At 35.6% G+C, this 19,167-nt stretch overlaps 1 protein-coding gene and 1 non-coding gene across 5 annotated transcripts in view; both read left to right on the top strand.

Moving 5' to 3' along the window:
- POC5 (POC5 centriolar protein) overlaps positions 1–19,167 on the top strand; it is a 39,246-nt gene that overhangs the window by 4,799 nt on the left and 15,280 nt on the right. Inside the window, exons 1-8 of one of the 4 annotated variants that reach the window (XM_032278019.1) lie at positions 158–211; positions 1,463–1,560; positions 6,835–6,973; positions 9,240–9,323; positions 11,917–12,122; positions 13,803–13,979; positions 16,333–16,437; positions 18,226–18,405. In XM_032278019.1, coding sequence (XP_032133910.1) covers positions 163–211; positions 1,463–1,560; positions 6,835–6,973; positions 9,240–9,323; positions 11,917–12,122; positions 13,803–13,979; positions 16,333–16,437; positions 18,226–18,405 — 1,038 coding nt within the window. In that variant the 5' untranslated portion in view covers positions 158–162. Of the gene's footprint in view, positions 1–157; positions 212–1,462; positions 1,561–6,834; positions 6,974–9,237; positions 9,324–11,584; positions 12,123–13,802; positions 13,980–16,332; positions 16,438–18,225; positions 18,406–19,167 lie in introns of those variants that run through there. The other 3 variants (XM_032278027.1, XM_032278033.1, XM_032278039.1) reach the window with 3 other exon arrangements.
- Positions 4,832–4,938, top strand: LOC116554178. Its single transcript, XR_004270096.1, has one exon. It is a non-coding gene; the product is annotated as a U6 spliceosomal RNA (small nuclear RNA).

The raw sequence follows: 19,167 nt of genomic DNA on the forward strand, positions 1-19,167 counted from the left end.
TCTAGCTCTGTCACCCAGGCTGGAGTGCAGTGGTGTGATCTTGGCTCACTGCAACCTCTGCCGGCAGAGTTCAAGCAATCCTCCTGCCTCAGCTTCCTGAGTAGGTGGGATTACAGGTGCCTGCCACCACGCCTGGCTAATTTTTTTGTAATTTTAGTAGAGATGGAGTTTTGCCATGTTGGCCAGGCTGGTCTCAAACTACTGACCTCAGGTGAGCCACCCGCCTCAGCCTTCCAAAGTGCTAAGATTACAGGTGCGAGCAACTGCACCCTGCCTGATCTCTCTTTCTTCATATCCAAACTAATCCTCAGTGCTGCTGGAATGATCTTTCTTATCATGTAACTTTTTTAAAATATTTTAATAACTTGTGTAGAATAAACACTCAGATTTTTAATATGACAAATCTTGACCTTCCATTTGGCTGCTCTTTACTTTTTGTTTCATCTTTAGCCAATCTTTGCTTTGCACCCATTGTTTTAGCCTTACCAAACTGCTTGCTATTCCTGACATACGTGTCCATGACTCTGTGTCTTTGCTTACATTACTCTACTGCCTAGAATATCTTCACCTCTGTTTATACCTTTTATCCATCTTTCCGGATGAGACCTGCTCATCTTTTAGGTCTCAACACCTGGTCATCGTCTCTAAAAGCTTTCTATTCCTCCTTTCCTGCTTATTTACAGTCATGCAATCCTACCCCATGAAAAATAGCTACTCCTACCTCTCTACTCTGTACCTCTGCTATTTTAGGGCCTATCAGCAGTTTAGTCATCAGTTGGTAACTTATATAATGTTTAGGTCTGGCCCTCTCTACAGATTGTAAACTTCTTAAGAATGAGGACTTATTTTACATTCCTGACCAATGTCTTACATATTATATATTCAGATAGTTCAAATAGTCACTATTTGTTTTTTAAATTATTTGGTTACTTGTTACTAAAAGTACTTTTAATATTTTGCTTAGGGCTGTTAACAAATTCTCTATGCTTGTATTTGATTCTGTTCTGTATAAGCTCACTTTTCTTAAAATAATATTTCCAAAAGGTAAGTTTCCCTAGAAGGAAATTTGCACAAATTGTTTGTTCTCTCTTGATTCAGTATCTTACAGGAAAGTACACAACACCCAGGTTGTCACACATTGCTTAAGGACAGTGATCACCATCTATTATCCTCAACAGGCCCCACTGGGGATTTTCCCTCTGTTTTTCCTTAACCTTTCATGTATTTGTCTCATCTCCTTGACTACCTTATAAACTCACCAATATTGGAATTGGGTCTTTATTTTTTTTTTCACAGTGATTTTTGCCTATAGATACTCAGTATGTTGAATGAATGATTTTAATATATCACATGAAGATTGTTTGCAGATTTGGATACTGTTGCACTTATATATATCTAGAAAGCATTTTGTCTTAGTTTAAATGTCAAGAAAAAAAGCTAACGTTAGCTTCTTTTGTTTTAGAATATTTGTGCAGAATGTCATCAGATGAGGAGAAATACTCACTTCCGGTTGTACAAAATGACTCTCATCAAGGCAGTGTTGTCTCTTCGGATCTTCAGGTAGGGAAAAATTTCTAAATTTGTCATGACTTTTTTTATTTTAAACAAATGTAAGGGGAAGCTAGGAATTTTTATTTATTTTTTTATTCCATTTATAAAGGAGTTTTTCAATTTGTAATAATAACTTTAGGAATTACTGTACCAATATTAGGAGGTACTTTACATTGTTTTAACTTGTCAGAAAATATTGATGAACTCTTCAAACATTCTGTACAAAGGCTTTGACCAACACAGTTAAGAGGCGAAACTGAAATGTTCAAGAAACATTTTTTTCTTTAAATTTTTTTCATTTTAGCTACCTCTCGTGAATGCTGCTTTCACTTCTAATGCAAATTAATACAGTATCAAACCATCCAGTTCTAGAGCTCAGGATTCCCTTGTGTTCTACTTGCTGAGGTCTAGTCTCTGTTGCCACAACATTCAGTACAATCTGCTGCCCAGGACCTGGACATTGACAGATAAAATGAAATGGGTCAGTTGACTATAGAAGGTGTGGTATTTACATTAAGTGTTTTAAATTTCTTTTATTTCTAAATATTTCATCATCAAAAATATGGATTTAGATTTCTGGAGTAGATTTTAAATGAGAAAATAATGACATGGTATATCTTAAATTTTATAGTTATATTACTCAAGGGGAAAGGCTATTTATGCCTAAGCATAGAAAATTCTTATTGATTCTGTATAACATGAGAAAAGCTTTAGGAAAATATTTTATGAATCAAATTTGTTCCTTTAATTGAAATTATGGATCTTGAAATGGGGAAGGTATTGGGAAATATCTGAATATTTACTAGGATAAAAGTAGTCTGGAGTTGTGACATAGCTGTTGCACCCTAGCCTTTCCTTTTAATGGTACCTCTCCCATGTAGTCCTCTCTTCATGTGCCAGTACTCCCTCCACCCTTCATAGCTGTCTGATTAAAACTTCAAGACAGAACTGATTAACTCATTTGTACTAAAATGTAAACACCTTGTGAGCACTCAGATTGTCATTTTGTCAAGAGACAAAGCTTTAAATCAAAAGAATAAATCTGCAGAGTGGAATTTTAGAGAGATGGAAGAAGAACCTGCCAGAAATCATTTTGTGTTATTGATTACCCGCTTATAACCTAAGCCCAACTGAGAGTCTATTAGTAACCCTCAACTTACGATCCTGCTTGTTCTTGGACTGAAGTTGAAAGCCTCTCCATATTCCCTGTAGATACAGTGTCATCACTTTGGGTTTCACTACTGAAAACATTTCAAAATATAAATACAAAAAATAATCTTAAAAATAACATAAAATGTATATTTTTACATATGTAGTAAATATGTAAATCCAAATATTTAATACCAAAGCCCCTCATAAATCAATATTCCTCTTAAGGGACATTTTGTTGTGCAAATGCTTCACAAGCCAGAAGGTGGTGAATGCTGAGGGATGGGCAGCATCCATAAGTGCTTACACCCCAAAGATTTCCTCGAACTGCAGCTCCTGTCAGCCAAGTTGCCCTGACTGTAATGGTTGAGGCATGGGTGGAGCAATATTTCAGGGTCTTATAAGTTCAGCTCTTGGGGGTTGTAGAGGGGGACAAAATTACAAGTTTTGAATGTCACTCCAGAATTCTTTATCTTAACACAGGTTATGTTTGGCAATTAAGAAAAGCAGTGTTATTTATTTTGATTCTTAATTTTAAATTCTTATTTTTAAATAACTCATTTGGCCTGTATCTACATATATGAAACTCTAAAACAGTCATTTAAGTAACATTTTTTAAAAATACTTTTCTTGAAATAAGTTGAAATATATGATCATGGAATACTGTTGACATATACTTATTTATTTCCCCTTTAAACCATAGCAATTGTGGTAAAATACATGAAAAATGTTAATACGTGTGAAATATATGATTTGAAATATACATTTGTGTCTTTTTTTTCCGTCTCTTATCCAGAGCAGAAGTTAGACTAGGGAAGCCATAAGTAAAAGCCACTGACTTCCACTTCTTCCTCCGTTTCTACAGGCCTGAGGTGGTGATAGGCTAACTCTGAGCAGAGCTAACTTGGCTAAGTCTAGTTGGAACTGCCACCACAGTGGGGACACTCTATAAAAAGTTTATGAACCTCAAAATATAAGATACCATCATGTTAATCTGCTCACGCTGCCGTAACAAAATACCATAAATTCATAGACTTAAACAGCAGACATTTATTTTCTCACAGTTCTAGAGGCTAGAAGTCCCACATTACAGTCCAGTGGGGTTGGTTTCTGGTGAGGGCTCTCTTTGTGGATTGCAGACAGCTGCCTTCTTGCTGTGTGTCTTCACATGGCCTTTCCTTAGTATACAGTATGTATAGGTGGGAGGAGAGAGCACAAGCTTCCTGGTGTCTCTTCTGATGAGTACATTAATTCTATCAGGTCAGGGCCCCAGCCAATAACCTTATTTAACCTTATCTACTTTCCTAGAGGCCTCATCTCCTAATACAGCCACACTGGGTATTAGGGCTTCAGCATATGAATTTTGGAGGGACACTAACATTCAGAGTCCAAAACTCCATAACAGCCACACTTTTTTATATTCTTAGCCAAAATCAAAAGTTTACTTTGGCTGTTTGGGACGTATAATAGTGCTTTAACAGAAACCAAGTAAGGGTGGCTAGAGTGGGTGCCTTACATTTTGATTCTCTCTGTAAATTCTGAGCTGATACATAGTCCTGAGGTCATCTGAGGACCCAATCCCTTCTCTCTTGTTGCTGTGCCATGAGCTGTTGACAGTGTTTGCATTGTCAGGTGCTGGTGCACTGACAGTGCACCACCTCTAGCCCATGGGAAGAGGGGACTAGAAAGAAGTAGCTTACTTTTTAAGAACTTCGCCTAAAGTGGTACACATTATTTCCATTTGAATCCCATAGACCAGTCTCTTGGCCACACCTAGCTGCAGAGGAGGCTGGGAAATGTAGCTGGGTAGCCATTTGCCCAAATCAAACCCTGGGGCTTTATTAACTTAAAGAAATAAAAAGAAATGGATGCTGCTGGATTCGTTACAGTCTCTATGCACTTGAAATTTTATGTATTAGTGTATTAGGACCAACTCACACATTCAGGTTTATAGGAACTAGTAAATGTCTTGTGTATGGCCCCAATTTGTCAAACTCTTTGGGAATTTCCTTTTATTTTAATAACTGGAAAACCAATATGGTTTGAGGAGTGTATTTTTTTTAACTTAAGAATATTTAAATCTATTTAAATAATCAGAGTTAACTTTTGTCAATGTAAAAGCTAAGTGTTGGTGCTCACTTTGGCGGCACATATACTGAAATTAGAACTACACAGAGAAGATTAGTGTGGCCCCTGTGCAAGGAGGACACGCAGATTCATGAAGTGTTCCATAATTTTTTAAGAATTTTTTTAAATTTTATAAAAAATAAACATTGTATTGTGATACCCTAAATGATTTGTTTCCTAATAAGACCCTTCTGCGTTAGTGAAAACCACTATGTGAAATACTGATTTTTATTTGCTACTAGAAAATATAAGTTAAAAACTGAGATGTTTATTGTCATGAAGGTGACAGGAAATTCTGGCTGAATTTCTTTCTTTTCTTTTTTTTTTTCTTTTTTTTGAGATGGAGTCTCGCTCTGTCACCCAGGCTGGAGTGCAGTGGCGCAGTCTCAGCTCACTGCAACCTCCGCCCCCCCAGATTCTTGCAATTCTCCTGCCTCAGCCTCCCAAGTAGCTGGGACTACAGGGACATGCCACCACACCTGGCTAATTTTTTTGTATTTTAGTAGAGGTGGGCTTTCACTGTGTCGCCTAGGCTGGTCTTGAACTCCTGAGCTCAAGCAATCTGCCCACCTTGGCCTCCCAAAGTGCTGGGATTACAGGCATGAGCCACCTGGCCCAGCCTCTGGTTGAATTTTCTAAAATACTTTTCTCTTTGGATTATCTCTCTCTTCCTCTTCTGTCATTAGCCTTAAAATATATAAATATCGGTATTTGCTATACCTAATGTTTACTGTGTAAGTATGTATGTTAAATTTGTAAATCAGGCCGGTCACGGTGGCTCACACCTGTAATCCCAGCACTTTGGGAGGCCAGGGTGGGCAGGTCAAGAGGTCAGGAGTTCGAGACCAGCCTTACCAACATGGTGAAACCCTGTCTCTACTTAACAGGCATGGTGGCATGTACCTATAATCCCAGCTACTCAGGGGGCTGAAGCAGGAGAATTGTTTGAACGTAGGAAGCAGAGGTTGCAGTGAGCTGAGATTGTGCCACCACACTCCAGCCTGGGAAACAGAGCAAGACTCAGTCTCAAAAAAAAAAAAAGTAAATTAAGGTTGAAGCACAAACCAGGTCACTCTTGTACATGTAATTGCCATAAAAGCTAGCAGTTTTCAAATATGTAAAAGCATAAACCTCTTTTTAAACAATTTTACTTAAAATTCCAATATTAAAAGCAGATAAAAACAGAACTACAATTGTACAGGTTTATTTTGTAAATTAATTCAAATATGTGACATTTGCCTCTTATAGCATCAGTTAATAAAAGCAATTGAGGTGTCTTGATAAATGTTCATTTGAAATTGGGGGATAATAGAAGTCCATTGCAGTTTTATAAGCTTAAATATCCAATTTGCTTCTATATTTTGTGTGGGTTACATATTATTTTTAAAATTCTGGAAATGGTATCTTTTTAGTAGCATGTCTCATCTTCAGTTAAACTGATCTGACATATAAAAAATAAGTGATAGAAAATTTTTGATTCACAGAATCTTATCACCTCTTCAGGCTTTTTTGTTGTTGTTTCCCCAGAGGTGGGATATTGCTCTGTCACCCAGGCTGGGGTGCAGCAGCATGATCATCGCTTACTGCAGCCTCCAATTCCTAGGCTTAAGTAGTCCTCCTGCCTCAGCCTCCTGAGTAGCTGGAACTATAGGCATACCACACCTAGCAATTTTTTTTAATTTTAATTTTTTTTTAATTTTTTTATAGAGATGAGGCCTTGCTTTGTCGCTAAGGCTTCAAGCCATCCTCCTGCCTCAGCCTCTCAAAGTGTTGAGTTTACAGGCATGAGCCACTGCACACAGCCCTCTTCAAACTGTTAATAATAAATGTAAAAATCACACAAGAAGCACTCAAAGAACTCAAGCTTGGAATAAGTGCTAAAACTTTGTAATATAATCAGCATGTGACTCTATTATGGTAATTACATTTCTTAAAAAAAAAATTCGGTTGAATATATTATAACATTGTAACTGTTATGCTACATTATTGATTATCGGCTTCTTTTAGGAAGAATATGAAGAACTGCTTCGTTATGCTATAGTGACTCCAAATGTTGATTCCGGTGCTTCACAGTCATCTCATCCTAAGGCAGAAGTGGTGCCAGATGTCAGAATTTCTTCAGTTCATGATATTCTTCATGGTCAAGGTTATATATATTTTTCAAGTTGTCTTAATTTAAGATATTATTGAGTTTATTAATGATACTGACAGGATTGTGAAAATGCTAAGGTCAGTGATTCTTCTCAACCATTTACGTGTATTAATATCATCTAGGGGAGCTTCTTACACTTTAATATGTTATTCCTGACTCTTGTATGACAGCTTGATTTTTCTTTGAACGTCATTTGACTGTTACTTTTATGAAGAATAATAAAGTTGAAGCAACACTATAGCAACTGCATGGCTTTTAGGTACGTCATATCTCAGTACTTGTTCCAACAGTTTTATATCAGGATTAACTTGAAAACTAAATGCCCAAGCCTAAAATTAAATATGGTAGCCCTGAGAGTCCCTTAAATTACAAACCACATGCTGCTTTATCAGCAGTGTTTATGTGGGCATGGAGGACTGTTTGGATAATTATCACAAAGGTGAACCCATCTATGGACCATGTTAGCAACAGAACTGAAAGCTACTACAAACCAAGATGTGTGTTGATAGATGAGTGAAAGGTGGAGAAACGAGGATGAAGCTCCTTTTACCTCCATTCCTTATTCAGGTAAAGACAGCATCCCAAACTCTAAATAAGTGTTCTTTCAAAGGGCACAGAAAGCCTTCCTAAAACAGCCCTGATAAGGAGCAGTCATCATACTATAGGCGTAACTACAGGGATCCCTGTCCTTGAAGGCACATGACACAGGCTACTCAGGCCAAAGGCTCCTGGGCTTCTGCAAAGTCATAGCCCTAGTGTCTGTTGTCTTACTCTTTGCAGACTGGATTTTTCACTGCTCCTCAGTCTTTGGCCTATTGCAGTGGAACAACAAATGGGACCACAGGACGAAAGCCTTAAAAATATAGGCCAGGCAGTGGCTCATGCTTGTAATGCCAGCACTTTGAGAGGCTGAGGCAGGAGGACTGCTTAAGCCCGGAAGTTTGAGACAAGCCTGGGAAATATAACAAGACACCACCTCTACAAAAAAATTAGCCAGGCATAGCAGCCTATAGTCTCAGCATCTTGGGAAACTGGGGTGGGAAAATTGCCTGAGCTCAGGAGTTCAAGGCTGCAGTGTGCCATGATTATGCCACTACACTTCAGCATGGACGACAGAGCAAGACTCTGTTTAAAAAAAAAAAAAAAAAAAAACCTCTCATGATACTGTAATCGAAAATAAAAGTATTTATTCCAACGCTACACAAATTGTAGTGGTCTTCAAGAGATATGAACCTTGGATCTAATTCATTCTACATCAATGATCTTGAGTTTGATTACATCCGTCAACATGCAATTCCTGCTGAGCAAACCCAAAGCACTGTGTACTCTTCTATAAATTTAAATAGGGAAATCAGCATTGTAACCCTGTATCTAAGAGGGTTACCAAAAGCTTGTTTCCTTTCCCACTACCACCAAAAGCTTGTTTCCTTTCCCACTACCAGCAATACTACTGTACTGTTGTTCCCAGTGACACAGCATGGAGGCCTTCCCTTGCTCCAAATCTTCAGCAGTTGACTCAAGGTAATCACCTGGGATTTAAGACCACCATGTAAGATACTATTCATTTATTTATTCTCTGACATTTCCAAAAAGGATTTGAGATTAAAACATGGAATATATAGTAAGTTTAGATATCCTTTAGTCATTTTGATTCACAAGTAGACTTGTTAAACTCTGCTATGTAACTTCATCATCACACCTTCTCTTTATTCTTGGTATCTCAGTTGTTTGGTATAAGGCATGTTATGTGGAAATTGGCAAAGTAAATACAAGCCTGTAACAGCCATTCTTGAGAGGTTTTTCCCAGTTTCCTTTTTGCCGTCTGTTGACTACAGGTTCCTGAAGTGGAAGCAAGAAAGCCCTTGTTTAGGAGAGCCAGTGCCACTTTAGCTTGATTGCAGCTAGTGAAAAGGAGCAGGCCCCTGGAAATAGTGTCATAAAAGAGCAGATCCTTTTCTAAGTTCTAATGTCATTCACCCACTTATTCTCTTAGTGTGAATTGAGTGCTCTAGTAGACTACATTATCTCTCATCTATATTTGGTACATAAGATGGAACTTATCAGTGATATAGTAAGTCTTTTTCTCGTCTCAGATTTTTATCTCTTCTTCTTTGTTTTAGCGGTCCTACATCCACAGCATGTTGTACTTTATTTGTTCTAAAATCTTACTTATGTATTGCCACCTTCTTAAATTATGTATGATTAGACCTCTTATTTAAGAGTGGTTCAGTTTAATTTTAAAAAGCTTTCCTTTTGGCAGGAAGTAACTCTGAAGTAAGAGAAACTGAAATGGAAGTTGGAAAAGGATGTGATTTTAATATTTCAAGTCATTCAAAAACAGATGGTATGATTTTTCCTTAGCTTATTTGTATTAATATACAACATTTTGTGGTTTAACGAATATTTTCTATATAGTAAGAGAAATAATTTCAGCATATTACTTATTGGTAGGATTTTAAAATGCTGTTGTTGCTAATTTAAATGATAATATTTTAAATAATTTTATAAGATCCAACAATAGTACAATTAAAACAGGTTAATGCATTATAGTGTGTAGTATCTTTTCTTAAAATTGCTAAGTTAGAGGACAAATCTAACTTTTAAAAGATTTAATGGGATATTAGACGGTCTGGCCAAGTCAAGTTTTTATGTAAACCAATGCACTGTTTCCCAATTTTCAGATATTTGCATACCAATGTAAGGATTTTCATCCTATCTTTATGCCACCTGTTCTATCATTTAGTGTTTTTCTTTAAAAGCCTGCTTTGTCTTTGTTGAAAAGAAAGATTAACAAGCCTTAAAGAGGTTTGTGGAGGGGGGTTGTTTTTTGTTTTTGTTATTTTGTTTTGTTTTTGAGACAGAATCTTACTCTGTCACCCAGACTAGAGTGAAGAGTTCCCTGCAGCCTCAACCTCATGGACTCAGGCGATCTTCCTGCCTCAGTACCCCCTCCCCCAGTAACTGGGACTACAGGCACATGCCACCACACCCAGCTAATTTTTAAATTTTCTGTAGAGATGGGATCTCACTATGTTGCCCAGGCTGATCTCAAACTCCTAGGCTCAAGTGATCCACCTTTGTTGGCCTCTCAAAGTGCTGGGATTACAGGCATGAGCCACCATGCCTGGCCTTAAAGAGCTGTTAAAAGCATACTAGAATTGGACTGAGACATTTTTCTTGACTAGTCAGAATAATTAAAATAATAAAAATGTAATATTGTTTTATATTTTTCTATTTAATGTTATTTAATGTGGTAACCATTTTTGCCACCACTTAAGTAATGCCTGTATCCCTTAGTTTCCTCACTTATAAGTAGAAGTCTTAGGCAGCACAATCTCTGACAACCTTTCCAAGTTTTGAAGTTACATGATTGAATTTCTTAAAAGGTGACCGTTGAGATATTTTTTAATTGAAAAGCATTTTCAGTCTATTGAGTATATTACTTTCTTTGTGAGTACAGATCTAGTTGACAAAATTGAGTAAAAGAGAATATTCATGTACTTTGTCAATCCACCTGTTCTTTGGGTTTCTTAACCATTCTCAGAACGTGTAGTCCTAATGTGACTACCCCAAACCTTGTGTTACGTTTTTTATACACAACACAAATATTAAGGAATTATTTTCCCTTTAGCAGAGAAGTCTTTACATAAGCAGAAATATGTTTGCCAAAAAAATTAAAATCTTAAAAATTTTTAAAAACAATTCTTGAAAGATTTACTTTTAAGTAACAAGTTATAGACTTATCTTTCATTCAGTAAGAAGAAAGCTCTTCCATCTTTGTTATTAGGATGCTCATAGCAAATGTGAGATAGGTGACAATTGATGACAGTGTAATTCCAGCATAATGTGTGAGAAAATAGTAAGTTTTTTTTTTAGTGCTTTTTTTTTTTTTTTTTTTTTTTTTGAGACAGAGTCTCGCTCTGTCACCCAGGCTGGAGTGCAGTAGTGTGATCCCAGCTCACTAAAACCTCTGGCTCGAACAAAAGAATTGTTCAAGCAATTCTTTTGCATCAGCCTCCAGAGGAGTTGGTACTACAGGCATGAGCCACCACACGCAGCTAATTTTTCGTATTTTTAGTAGAGTTGGGGTTTCACCGTGTTGGCCAGACTGGTCCCAAACTCCTGATCTTGTGATTCGCCCACCTTGGCCTCTCAAAGTGCTGGGATTACAGGTGTGAGCCGCTGCGCCCGGCCTTTCAGTGCTTTTTTTAGAAATAGATTCCAGTCCTCTTTAGGGCCCTGACTCTCCCCCACCTCCCTGTATATGGCCAGGGGATTAGAGTTATATGTTTGTACATACATATAGGATGTGTGTATTTCTCACCTGTATATTGAAGCTTAACAGAGTACTTATAACAGAATATCTGAAAAACTAAATTATGAGTCTTTTTCTACTTATATTGTTGAATTTTAATAGTATTAAAACCAATTACAGTGATGAACTTATAGAGTAATATTGACCTATATACAACCACACTGACCTTGGCCAATTACTTAACTGTTTCTGAACCTCAGTTTCTCATCAGTAAAATGGAGATAATAATACCGATTTTTGGGGGGTAGCATGTATTATGATAATTAATCTTTATAATGTTTTTATTACAGAAACAGCACTTCATTAATGGTGATATGATACAGATGATGATAGTTTCAGCTCCGGCTGGACCTTGATATATGAAGGATCCATATTTGGGATAGAGGTCATTTGCTGGGGGAGAAGGGATTGGGAATATAGGAGGTATCTCATGCCAGTCCATGCTAAATCAGTGGCAATACTGAAATTAAAAATAGATTAAGGTACACCTGAAAAGTAGTTTCTCTACATTTTTCTCAGCCTCCATAGGTAGCAGACGTCTTTTAGCCTTCCAGTATGGTTCCTTACCAACTTGAGTTATTTTCAATTTGGCTTGACAGCTACAACTTTTCTTTTATTCTAGAGTCGTCACCAGTGTTATCACCAAGGAAGCCTTCTCACCCAGTCATGGATTTTTTCAGTTCACATCTTTTAGCTGACTCTTCCTCACCAGCAACAAATTCTAGTCATACAGATGTCCATGAAATAGTTGTGAGTGATTTTCTTGTTTCTGACGAAAACCTTCAGAAGATGGAAAATGTACTTGATCTTTGGAGTTCAGGTCTTAAGGTACTGCAGTTGTTCCATTACAGTTGTTTAATATGTAATGTAATAATTTTACTCTCGTTTATACTGTTGATTTTTTTTTTGAATTAAACTTTTTTTTATCTTTTGTTTCCTGAGATCAGTTCAGTGTCTTAAGTCTTGCTTCTCAATCTTTAACGTACTTATGAATCATAAGGGAGCCTCTTAAACTATAGTTTCATACACAGTAGGTCTTCAGCAGGGCCTAAGATTATGCTTTTCTCTTTTTTGTTTTTACTCGTTTGTTCGTTTTTTTATTTTAAGTTCTGGGATACATGTGCTGAACATGCAGGTTTGTTACACATAGGTCTACATGTGCCATGGTGGTTTGCTGCACCTATCAACCCATCATCTAGGTTTTAAGCCCCACATGCATTAGGTATTCATCCTAATGCTCTCCCTCCCTTTTCCCCCCACCCTCTGACAGGCCCCAGTGTGTGATGTTCCCCTCCCTGTGTCCATGTGTTCCCATTTCTATCAGGCTCCCAGGTGATGCTACTGGTTCAGAAACTGTACTTTGAGTTGCCAGGTTTTAAGTGGTTGCTGCAACAGTTCTACATGCTCCACTGAATTTCGAAGATGCTTTGAATGGCTCAGCCTGTCTGTTACACACATACTGAGCCTTTACCATATCATAGTTGTGAATAATGGCAATGTCTCCTTTTATGTTAAACAAAAGATCCAATTTTTGTAATGGATATTCGTTTTATAGCTACTCTTACAGCAACCATGATATATAAGTGATAAATCTATAAAAGTTGATTTTTATTTTGATAGTACTGGTTTTTAAGTAAAACAAAGTATTGCAGAAATGGCAAGTGTTTTGTTTTGTTTTGTTTTGTTTTGTTTTTTGCTATTATTAAAAAACTGGAGAAAATGACCGTTTTTCTGAAACATATAATTTGAGAAAACTAAGTTGCATATTCACATAATGCAGAAAAATTATAGCCATATGAGTTCTGTGGCATTTATATTTTTCTCTCATTTGGAACCTTAAATTCTAGAAATAATTCTTCAGCATCGTTCTTACCATTTTCACCTTGGAACAGGTTACATTCTTATAATAGTGTAAGTCAGTTGGAGTATTTATTATACCACCAGCCATTTAAATTGTTATAGTTTAGTTAATATGTTGTTTGTTTTTTTTTTTTTAATAACAAATGATTATTTGGTCTTTTTATTTACGCCAGTCAGTAGGGTAAAAGAACTTAGTCTATTATAACAGATAATAATCTGTGATAAACGGCTTGGGAAAAAATATCAACTCCCGTGGTTTCCACTATCACCTGTATCTAAATAACTTCACGGTCAGTATGGCTTAGCCTATGCTGTAGTTCTGTGTTTCCCTTTATTCCTGATCCATCTTCATATGGACATTTAATCCTTGAATAAACAAAGGAACACAGTAAATGAGGCCTGGAACCTTTTTAAAATGACAACAAGATTTCACACAAAATTACTCAAAATAGGGAAAAATTAGCTTCTGTAGTATGAATGTAAAGTGCAAAGACCTGTGACTGTTGAACTTACATATGTTTTTTATTAGAGTGTTCTGATTGTTTTATGGCTTTTGTGTTGATTGCTTGTGCTGATTTTTTTAATGTTTCTTAATTTCAGTTAGTTTTAAGAAGTTATATTAATGAATTTTGTCACAATATTTTTCAGACAAACATCATATCTGAACTAAGTAAATGGAGACTTAATTTTATTGACTGGCACCGAATGGAAATGAAAAAAGAGAAAGAAAAACACGCAGCACATGTGAAACAACTGTATAATCAGATCAGTGACTTGAAGGAGCTGCAAAAAACCTTTGAAATCTCCATTGGGAGAAAAGATGAGGTCTTCCTTTTTATATTTCTTTTTAACTGAGATTCACTAAATCTCTTGCTAAATAATAAATTCCAAGAAATGATTATTTAGCTCATACAAGATACAGTTTCTATAAGAAACTGATAGAAAAATTCATAGCCATTGGGTTTATTCTTCCTATTAAACATACTAGCATAATGTCATTTTACCCTCACCATTGACTTCAATGTTCTTGATGTTTTAAGAGTGTTTGCTTTGTAAACTATATTAAAACATCACCTTGTAACCCATAAATGTATAAAACTGTGATTTGTCAATTTAAAACAATTGTTTTAAAAAGAGCATATGCTAAATGTAAACACACTAAATTTTTCTTTCTAATCATCCTTAGATCTTTTCTTCCTTGGCTGGGTGCGGTGGCTCACACCTGTAATCCCAGCACTTTGGGAGGCCGAGGTGGGTGGATCACAAGGTCAGGAGATCGAGATCATCCTGGCCAACATGGTGAAACCCCCTCTCTACTAAAAATACAAAAATTAGCCGGGTGTGGTGGTGTGTGCCTGTAGTCCCAGGTATTTAGGAGGCTGAGACAGGAGAATTGCTTGAACATGGGAGGCGGAGGTTACAGTGAACCAACATTGTGCCACTGCACTCCAGCCTAGGCAACAGAGCAAGACTCCATCTCAAAAAAAAAAAAAAAAAAAAACTAGATCTTTCCTTTCTTAAAACTGACCTTAAGAGACCATCGGGGAACCAGCATTATCTACATTTTAAACCATCCTTTTAGGGGTCATTTTAAGCATCTCATACATTTTTTTTTCTTTCTCTTTTTGAAACAGAGTCTTACTATGTTGCCCAGACTGGAGAGCAGTGGCTATTCATAGGCATAATCATAGCTCACTGCAACCTCAAACTCCTGGGCTAAAGTGATCCTCCTGTCCTAGCCCCTTCCAGGGACTACAGGTGCATACCACCATGACTGGCTACAACCATCTCAAATTCTATCTGTGATGGGTGTGTTTTCATTAACGAAGGCTTTCTTCATTTTATTGATAAACACAGAAAACTTTTTATTTCACTTTCCATTAGCTTCATAAGAATTTGAGGATAAGATTCAAGTCGGTGTTAATTTTTTGCCTCCTGACACAGTACCTGGAACAAAGCAGATAGGCAAAGGTCTGTGTCCTGCTATATAAATGGATGTCTAGAAGGGCATCCACTTACAGATAGGAGGGTGGTGGTGGTCATCGGAGGAGGACTTGGGCAGACACCTCAGCCGCTTGTCTGCAGAAGCAGCACTTAAGTGTTTTCATGAATTAAAGATTATAATTTTTTTAAATATATCTTGATTTCATATAAAATTGAACATTTTATATAATTTTATTTTTTTGAAACAATGGATTTTAATGTCATTTTCTTTGTTATACTCAATATTCTGTTCTACAGTTTTTAACTTAATATTTTAATTTTAAAATATCACAAAGAATATAGATACTGTGTTCAGTTTATGAGAATGAATAAAGTGGATAGACAAGTACTACCATTCAGCTTAATACATGGAATATTTTCAGTATCTTAGAATGTATGCCCTTTTCCTCTTTGGAAATTATTTAAAGAACAGGTATAAATATCTCTTGGTAAATATGCCCAATTTACAAAATCTCTTTTCAATGTGACTATTTTTAGAAATGTATTTCAGTTATTCAGTTCTTTATAAGAGAGAATATTAGGATTTTAAAGCCTTCTAAATTGTTTTTTAAGAACAAGAATAATATCACTGAAGAAGTGAGTCAACATGTAACTATTAATAACATGATATATAACATGTCATGTTATTAATAAGTTATATGTATAACATGTTAGTTATAGATGTATAACATATAACTAATAAGCAAATAATATCATTATTATTTGCTTTTAAAGGTTTAATCCAGAAAATCATTGAACAGTTTTTGAGGAACTTCTATATCCAAGGTAGTAGTAGGGACTGGAAAGATATTTAAATATCTAAATATTCAGGCCCCTGCCCTCAACTCTAGTGAATAAAGACATGGTGTATATAGCAGAAATTTCAAATGTATAATTGTTTTACCTGAATTGAATGTCAGTATCTAATTTGTATATACATAAACTTTTTATTGGTGATTACCAAGATATACACATAATGAAGCTTTCTTTCTTTTGTTCCCTTTCATTAGTTAATATCTGGTGTATTCATGTGAGAAAGTTTTATCATATTTTTAAAGATAATTATGAGGTTAACTTATGAATATTGTAGTAATCCATAGCTATCCTCTCTACCATTTTTTGATATATGAAAAAATCACTTTACCAATTACTGTTATTGTAATATCACAATAATTGGGTTAATTGCTGTTTACAGGTGATTTCTAGCTTGTCTCATGCCATAGGCAAGCAAAAGGAAAAGATAGAATTGATGAGAACCTTCTTTCACTGGCGAATTGGCCATGTCAGAGCCAGACAGGACGTAAGTGTAAAAGCAGAAGACCACTGATGGATGTTAGACTTCTGAATTCAAAAGTGTTCAGGATCACTAATTATAGTTGTTTTCTAATAAGTCAAAATGAATTTGTGATTTAATATTCCTCTCATTTCAAAGAAATTTGATTTTGATGCGGTTTGAAAAAATACATTTTAGATTTTACAGACATATAATATATATTACAATGGATATATCATTTGCTGCTTCATAGTAGGTTAATAGGGATTGTTCCTAAATTGTGAATGCCCTGGTAATAGAACCCTTTTAATAAATGGGCCCTCAGTTATGGTTATGTGGAGAAAGAATTACAGTCTTTAACATATCAAATGCTTCCTGTATTGTTTCTACTTTTTAAATGCCTGAATACAGAGGCTTTACTATATTTAAACATTAAATCACAGTATAAATGTTCATTATAGAGTGAGAATCAGAGAAAGCCATACCTGTGTAACATTTTAAGAGTTATCTTTAGCTTGTAGTATATCAATTAAACTTGGACATCTTTTAATTAAGAGCTGAGTTTTGGTATATCAGTAAATAGTGAACTGAAAGAGACCAATAAATTGTATCAAAAGTGGAAAAGTATGAGAGTATATCTATGTCCGACAAGAAGACAGAGTTTAGAGACACATAAGTATAGGAGATGAATATATATATGTTTTCCATGTATATTCATGTGAGCTATGGAGTAATCTCTGTGTATTTAGATTCCAAGAGATTAGTATTTAAGGAAAAAGCTAGTACAGGTTGTGTATCCCTTATCTAAAATGTTTGGCACCAGGAGAATTTTGGATTTTAGATTATTTTTCATATCACACCTTATACACAAAATTCATTTATGTTTCATATTTCACCTTATACACATAGCCTAAGGTAATTGTATACAATATTTTTAATAATTTTATCCATGAAACGAAGTTTGTGTTAAATACTTCTTTGAGGAATTTTTCACTTGTGGCGTCATGCTGGAATTCAAAAAGTTTCAGATTTTTGGATTAGGGATGCTCAACCTACTTTATCCTGAAATAAGATTTTTCCTTTAAGAATACTTTCTGGTTTTTTCATTTTTTTTAATTAATCCCAATAGATTAAATCCACATTACGTAAACTGGTGAAAATGAATATACTCTATTCTGAAACTTGTCAAGTAAAATAATGAGAATATATATTTATTTTTAAATGTTAGCCAGAATAGTTGAGGCTACATCACTTTTTGGATAGTTTTTCAAACTTAAGAAATTGAGAATTGGAACTACTTGTTAAAAGGAATTTAAACTCATTGATGAAAAAAATAGCATATATTCTTATTTGGATTGGCACCATATATGATGGCAAGGTTTATAAATTAATCTTGCTTGTGGTGGCCATCAAGCTGAAGAGAAAGCAGTGTCATCTGAAGCCACAGCCACCAACTTTTCCTGCCTTCTAGTCACTCTGCCATTCTCCTGGTCCTGCTAAATTCATAACTAAGATGGCAAGTGCTGATATGCTCATTTTCTTTCATTTGGTTTCATTTTTTTTTCCCTAACTTGATTAGTTGTGTAAAACAATGATATAATGGATAAGAGCTCAGTCTCTGGAGTCAGGCAGGTCTGGCCTTACTCATCCTCATTGTGTGACCTGTATAGGTTTCTTAACCTCTTTAAGCCTGTTCTCCTACGTGCAAGATGAGAATAGTACAGGATTAAATAGTACAGGATTAAATAATGTATATGTGTACACTTATATTCAGCAGTCCACTGTGTTTTGAAGTTATCTTTTACTTTTATTTAGGTTTATGAAGGCAAGCTAGCTGACCAGTACTACCGGAGAGCTTTACTTAAGAAAGTCTGGAAAGGCTGGCATTCCATAGTCCAAAAGCAGTGGAAAGATGTGGTAGAGAGAGCTTGTCAAGCAAGAGCTGAAGAAGTTTGTGTCCAGATTTCCAATGATTATGAAGCCAAATTTGCTATGGTAAGCATCTTTTTTTGGATTTTCACTTTCTTCTAATAGAATAAAAAGATGGGTAGACTCACTATTAATTAAGTGATCTTTAATCTTTTGATCTTTAATCAAGAATGAAAACAGAAATATTAAAATGTTTATTCTTGCATTAATGTTTATTGTATATTCTTACAAGATTAATATAAATAGTTGTATAGAAATTGAAATTATTGGCTGGGTGCAGTGGCTCACCTGAGGTCAAGGTGGGTGGGTCACCTGAGGTCAGGAATTCGAGACCAGCCTGGTCAACATGGTGATACACCATCTCTATTAAAAATACAAAATTAGCTGGGTGTGGTAATGCCTATAATCCCAGCTACTTGGGAGACTGAGGCAGGAGAATCATTTGAATCTGAGAGGCAGAAGTTCTAGTAAACCAAGATTGCACCATTGCACTCCAGCCTGGGTGATGAGAGTGAAACTCTGTCTCAACAAAAAAAAAAAAAAAAAAATAGAAATTGAAATTATTTTTTCCCATTGGCTTTTAATAATAAAATTAACACTGTTTTCAAGGGAAAACACTTGGAACCCAAATGAAATAAAAACAATTCTAAAGAATGCAATAGGCCTCTTGAAGTTAAATATTAAAATGAAAAAAAATAGCTCATCATTATACCATTAGATTCTTAAGATTAAAAATAAATTCCATAATACAAATAGCTTCCTGCAATTCAAAATGACATGCAAAAAAATGTAGTCCCCTGAGGTTTGGCCTAGGGTAAAGTTGTGTCT

The sequence above is a fragment of the Sapajus apella genome, unplaced genomic scaffold, assembly GCF_009761245.1.
Source record: "Sapajus apella isolate SASKATOON/1434 unplaced genomic scaffold, GSC_monkey_1.0 scaffold1, whole genome shotgun sequence".
NCBI classification, from domain to species: Eukaryota; Metazoa; Chordata; class Mammalia; order Primates; family Cebidae; genus Sapajus; species Sapajus apella.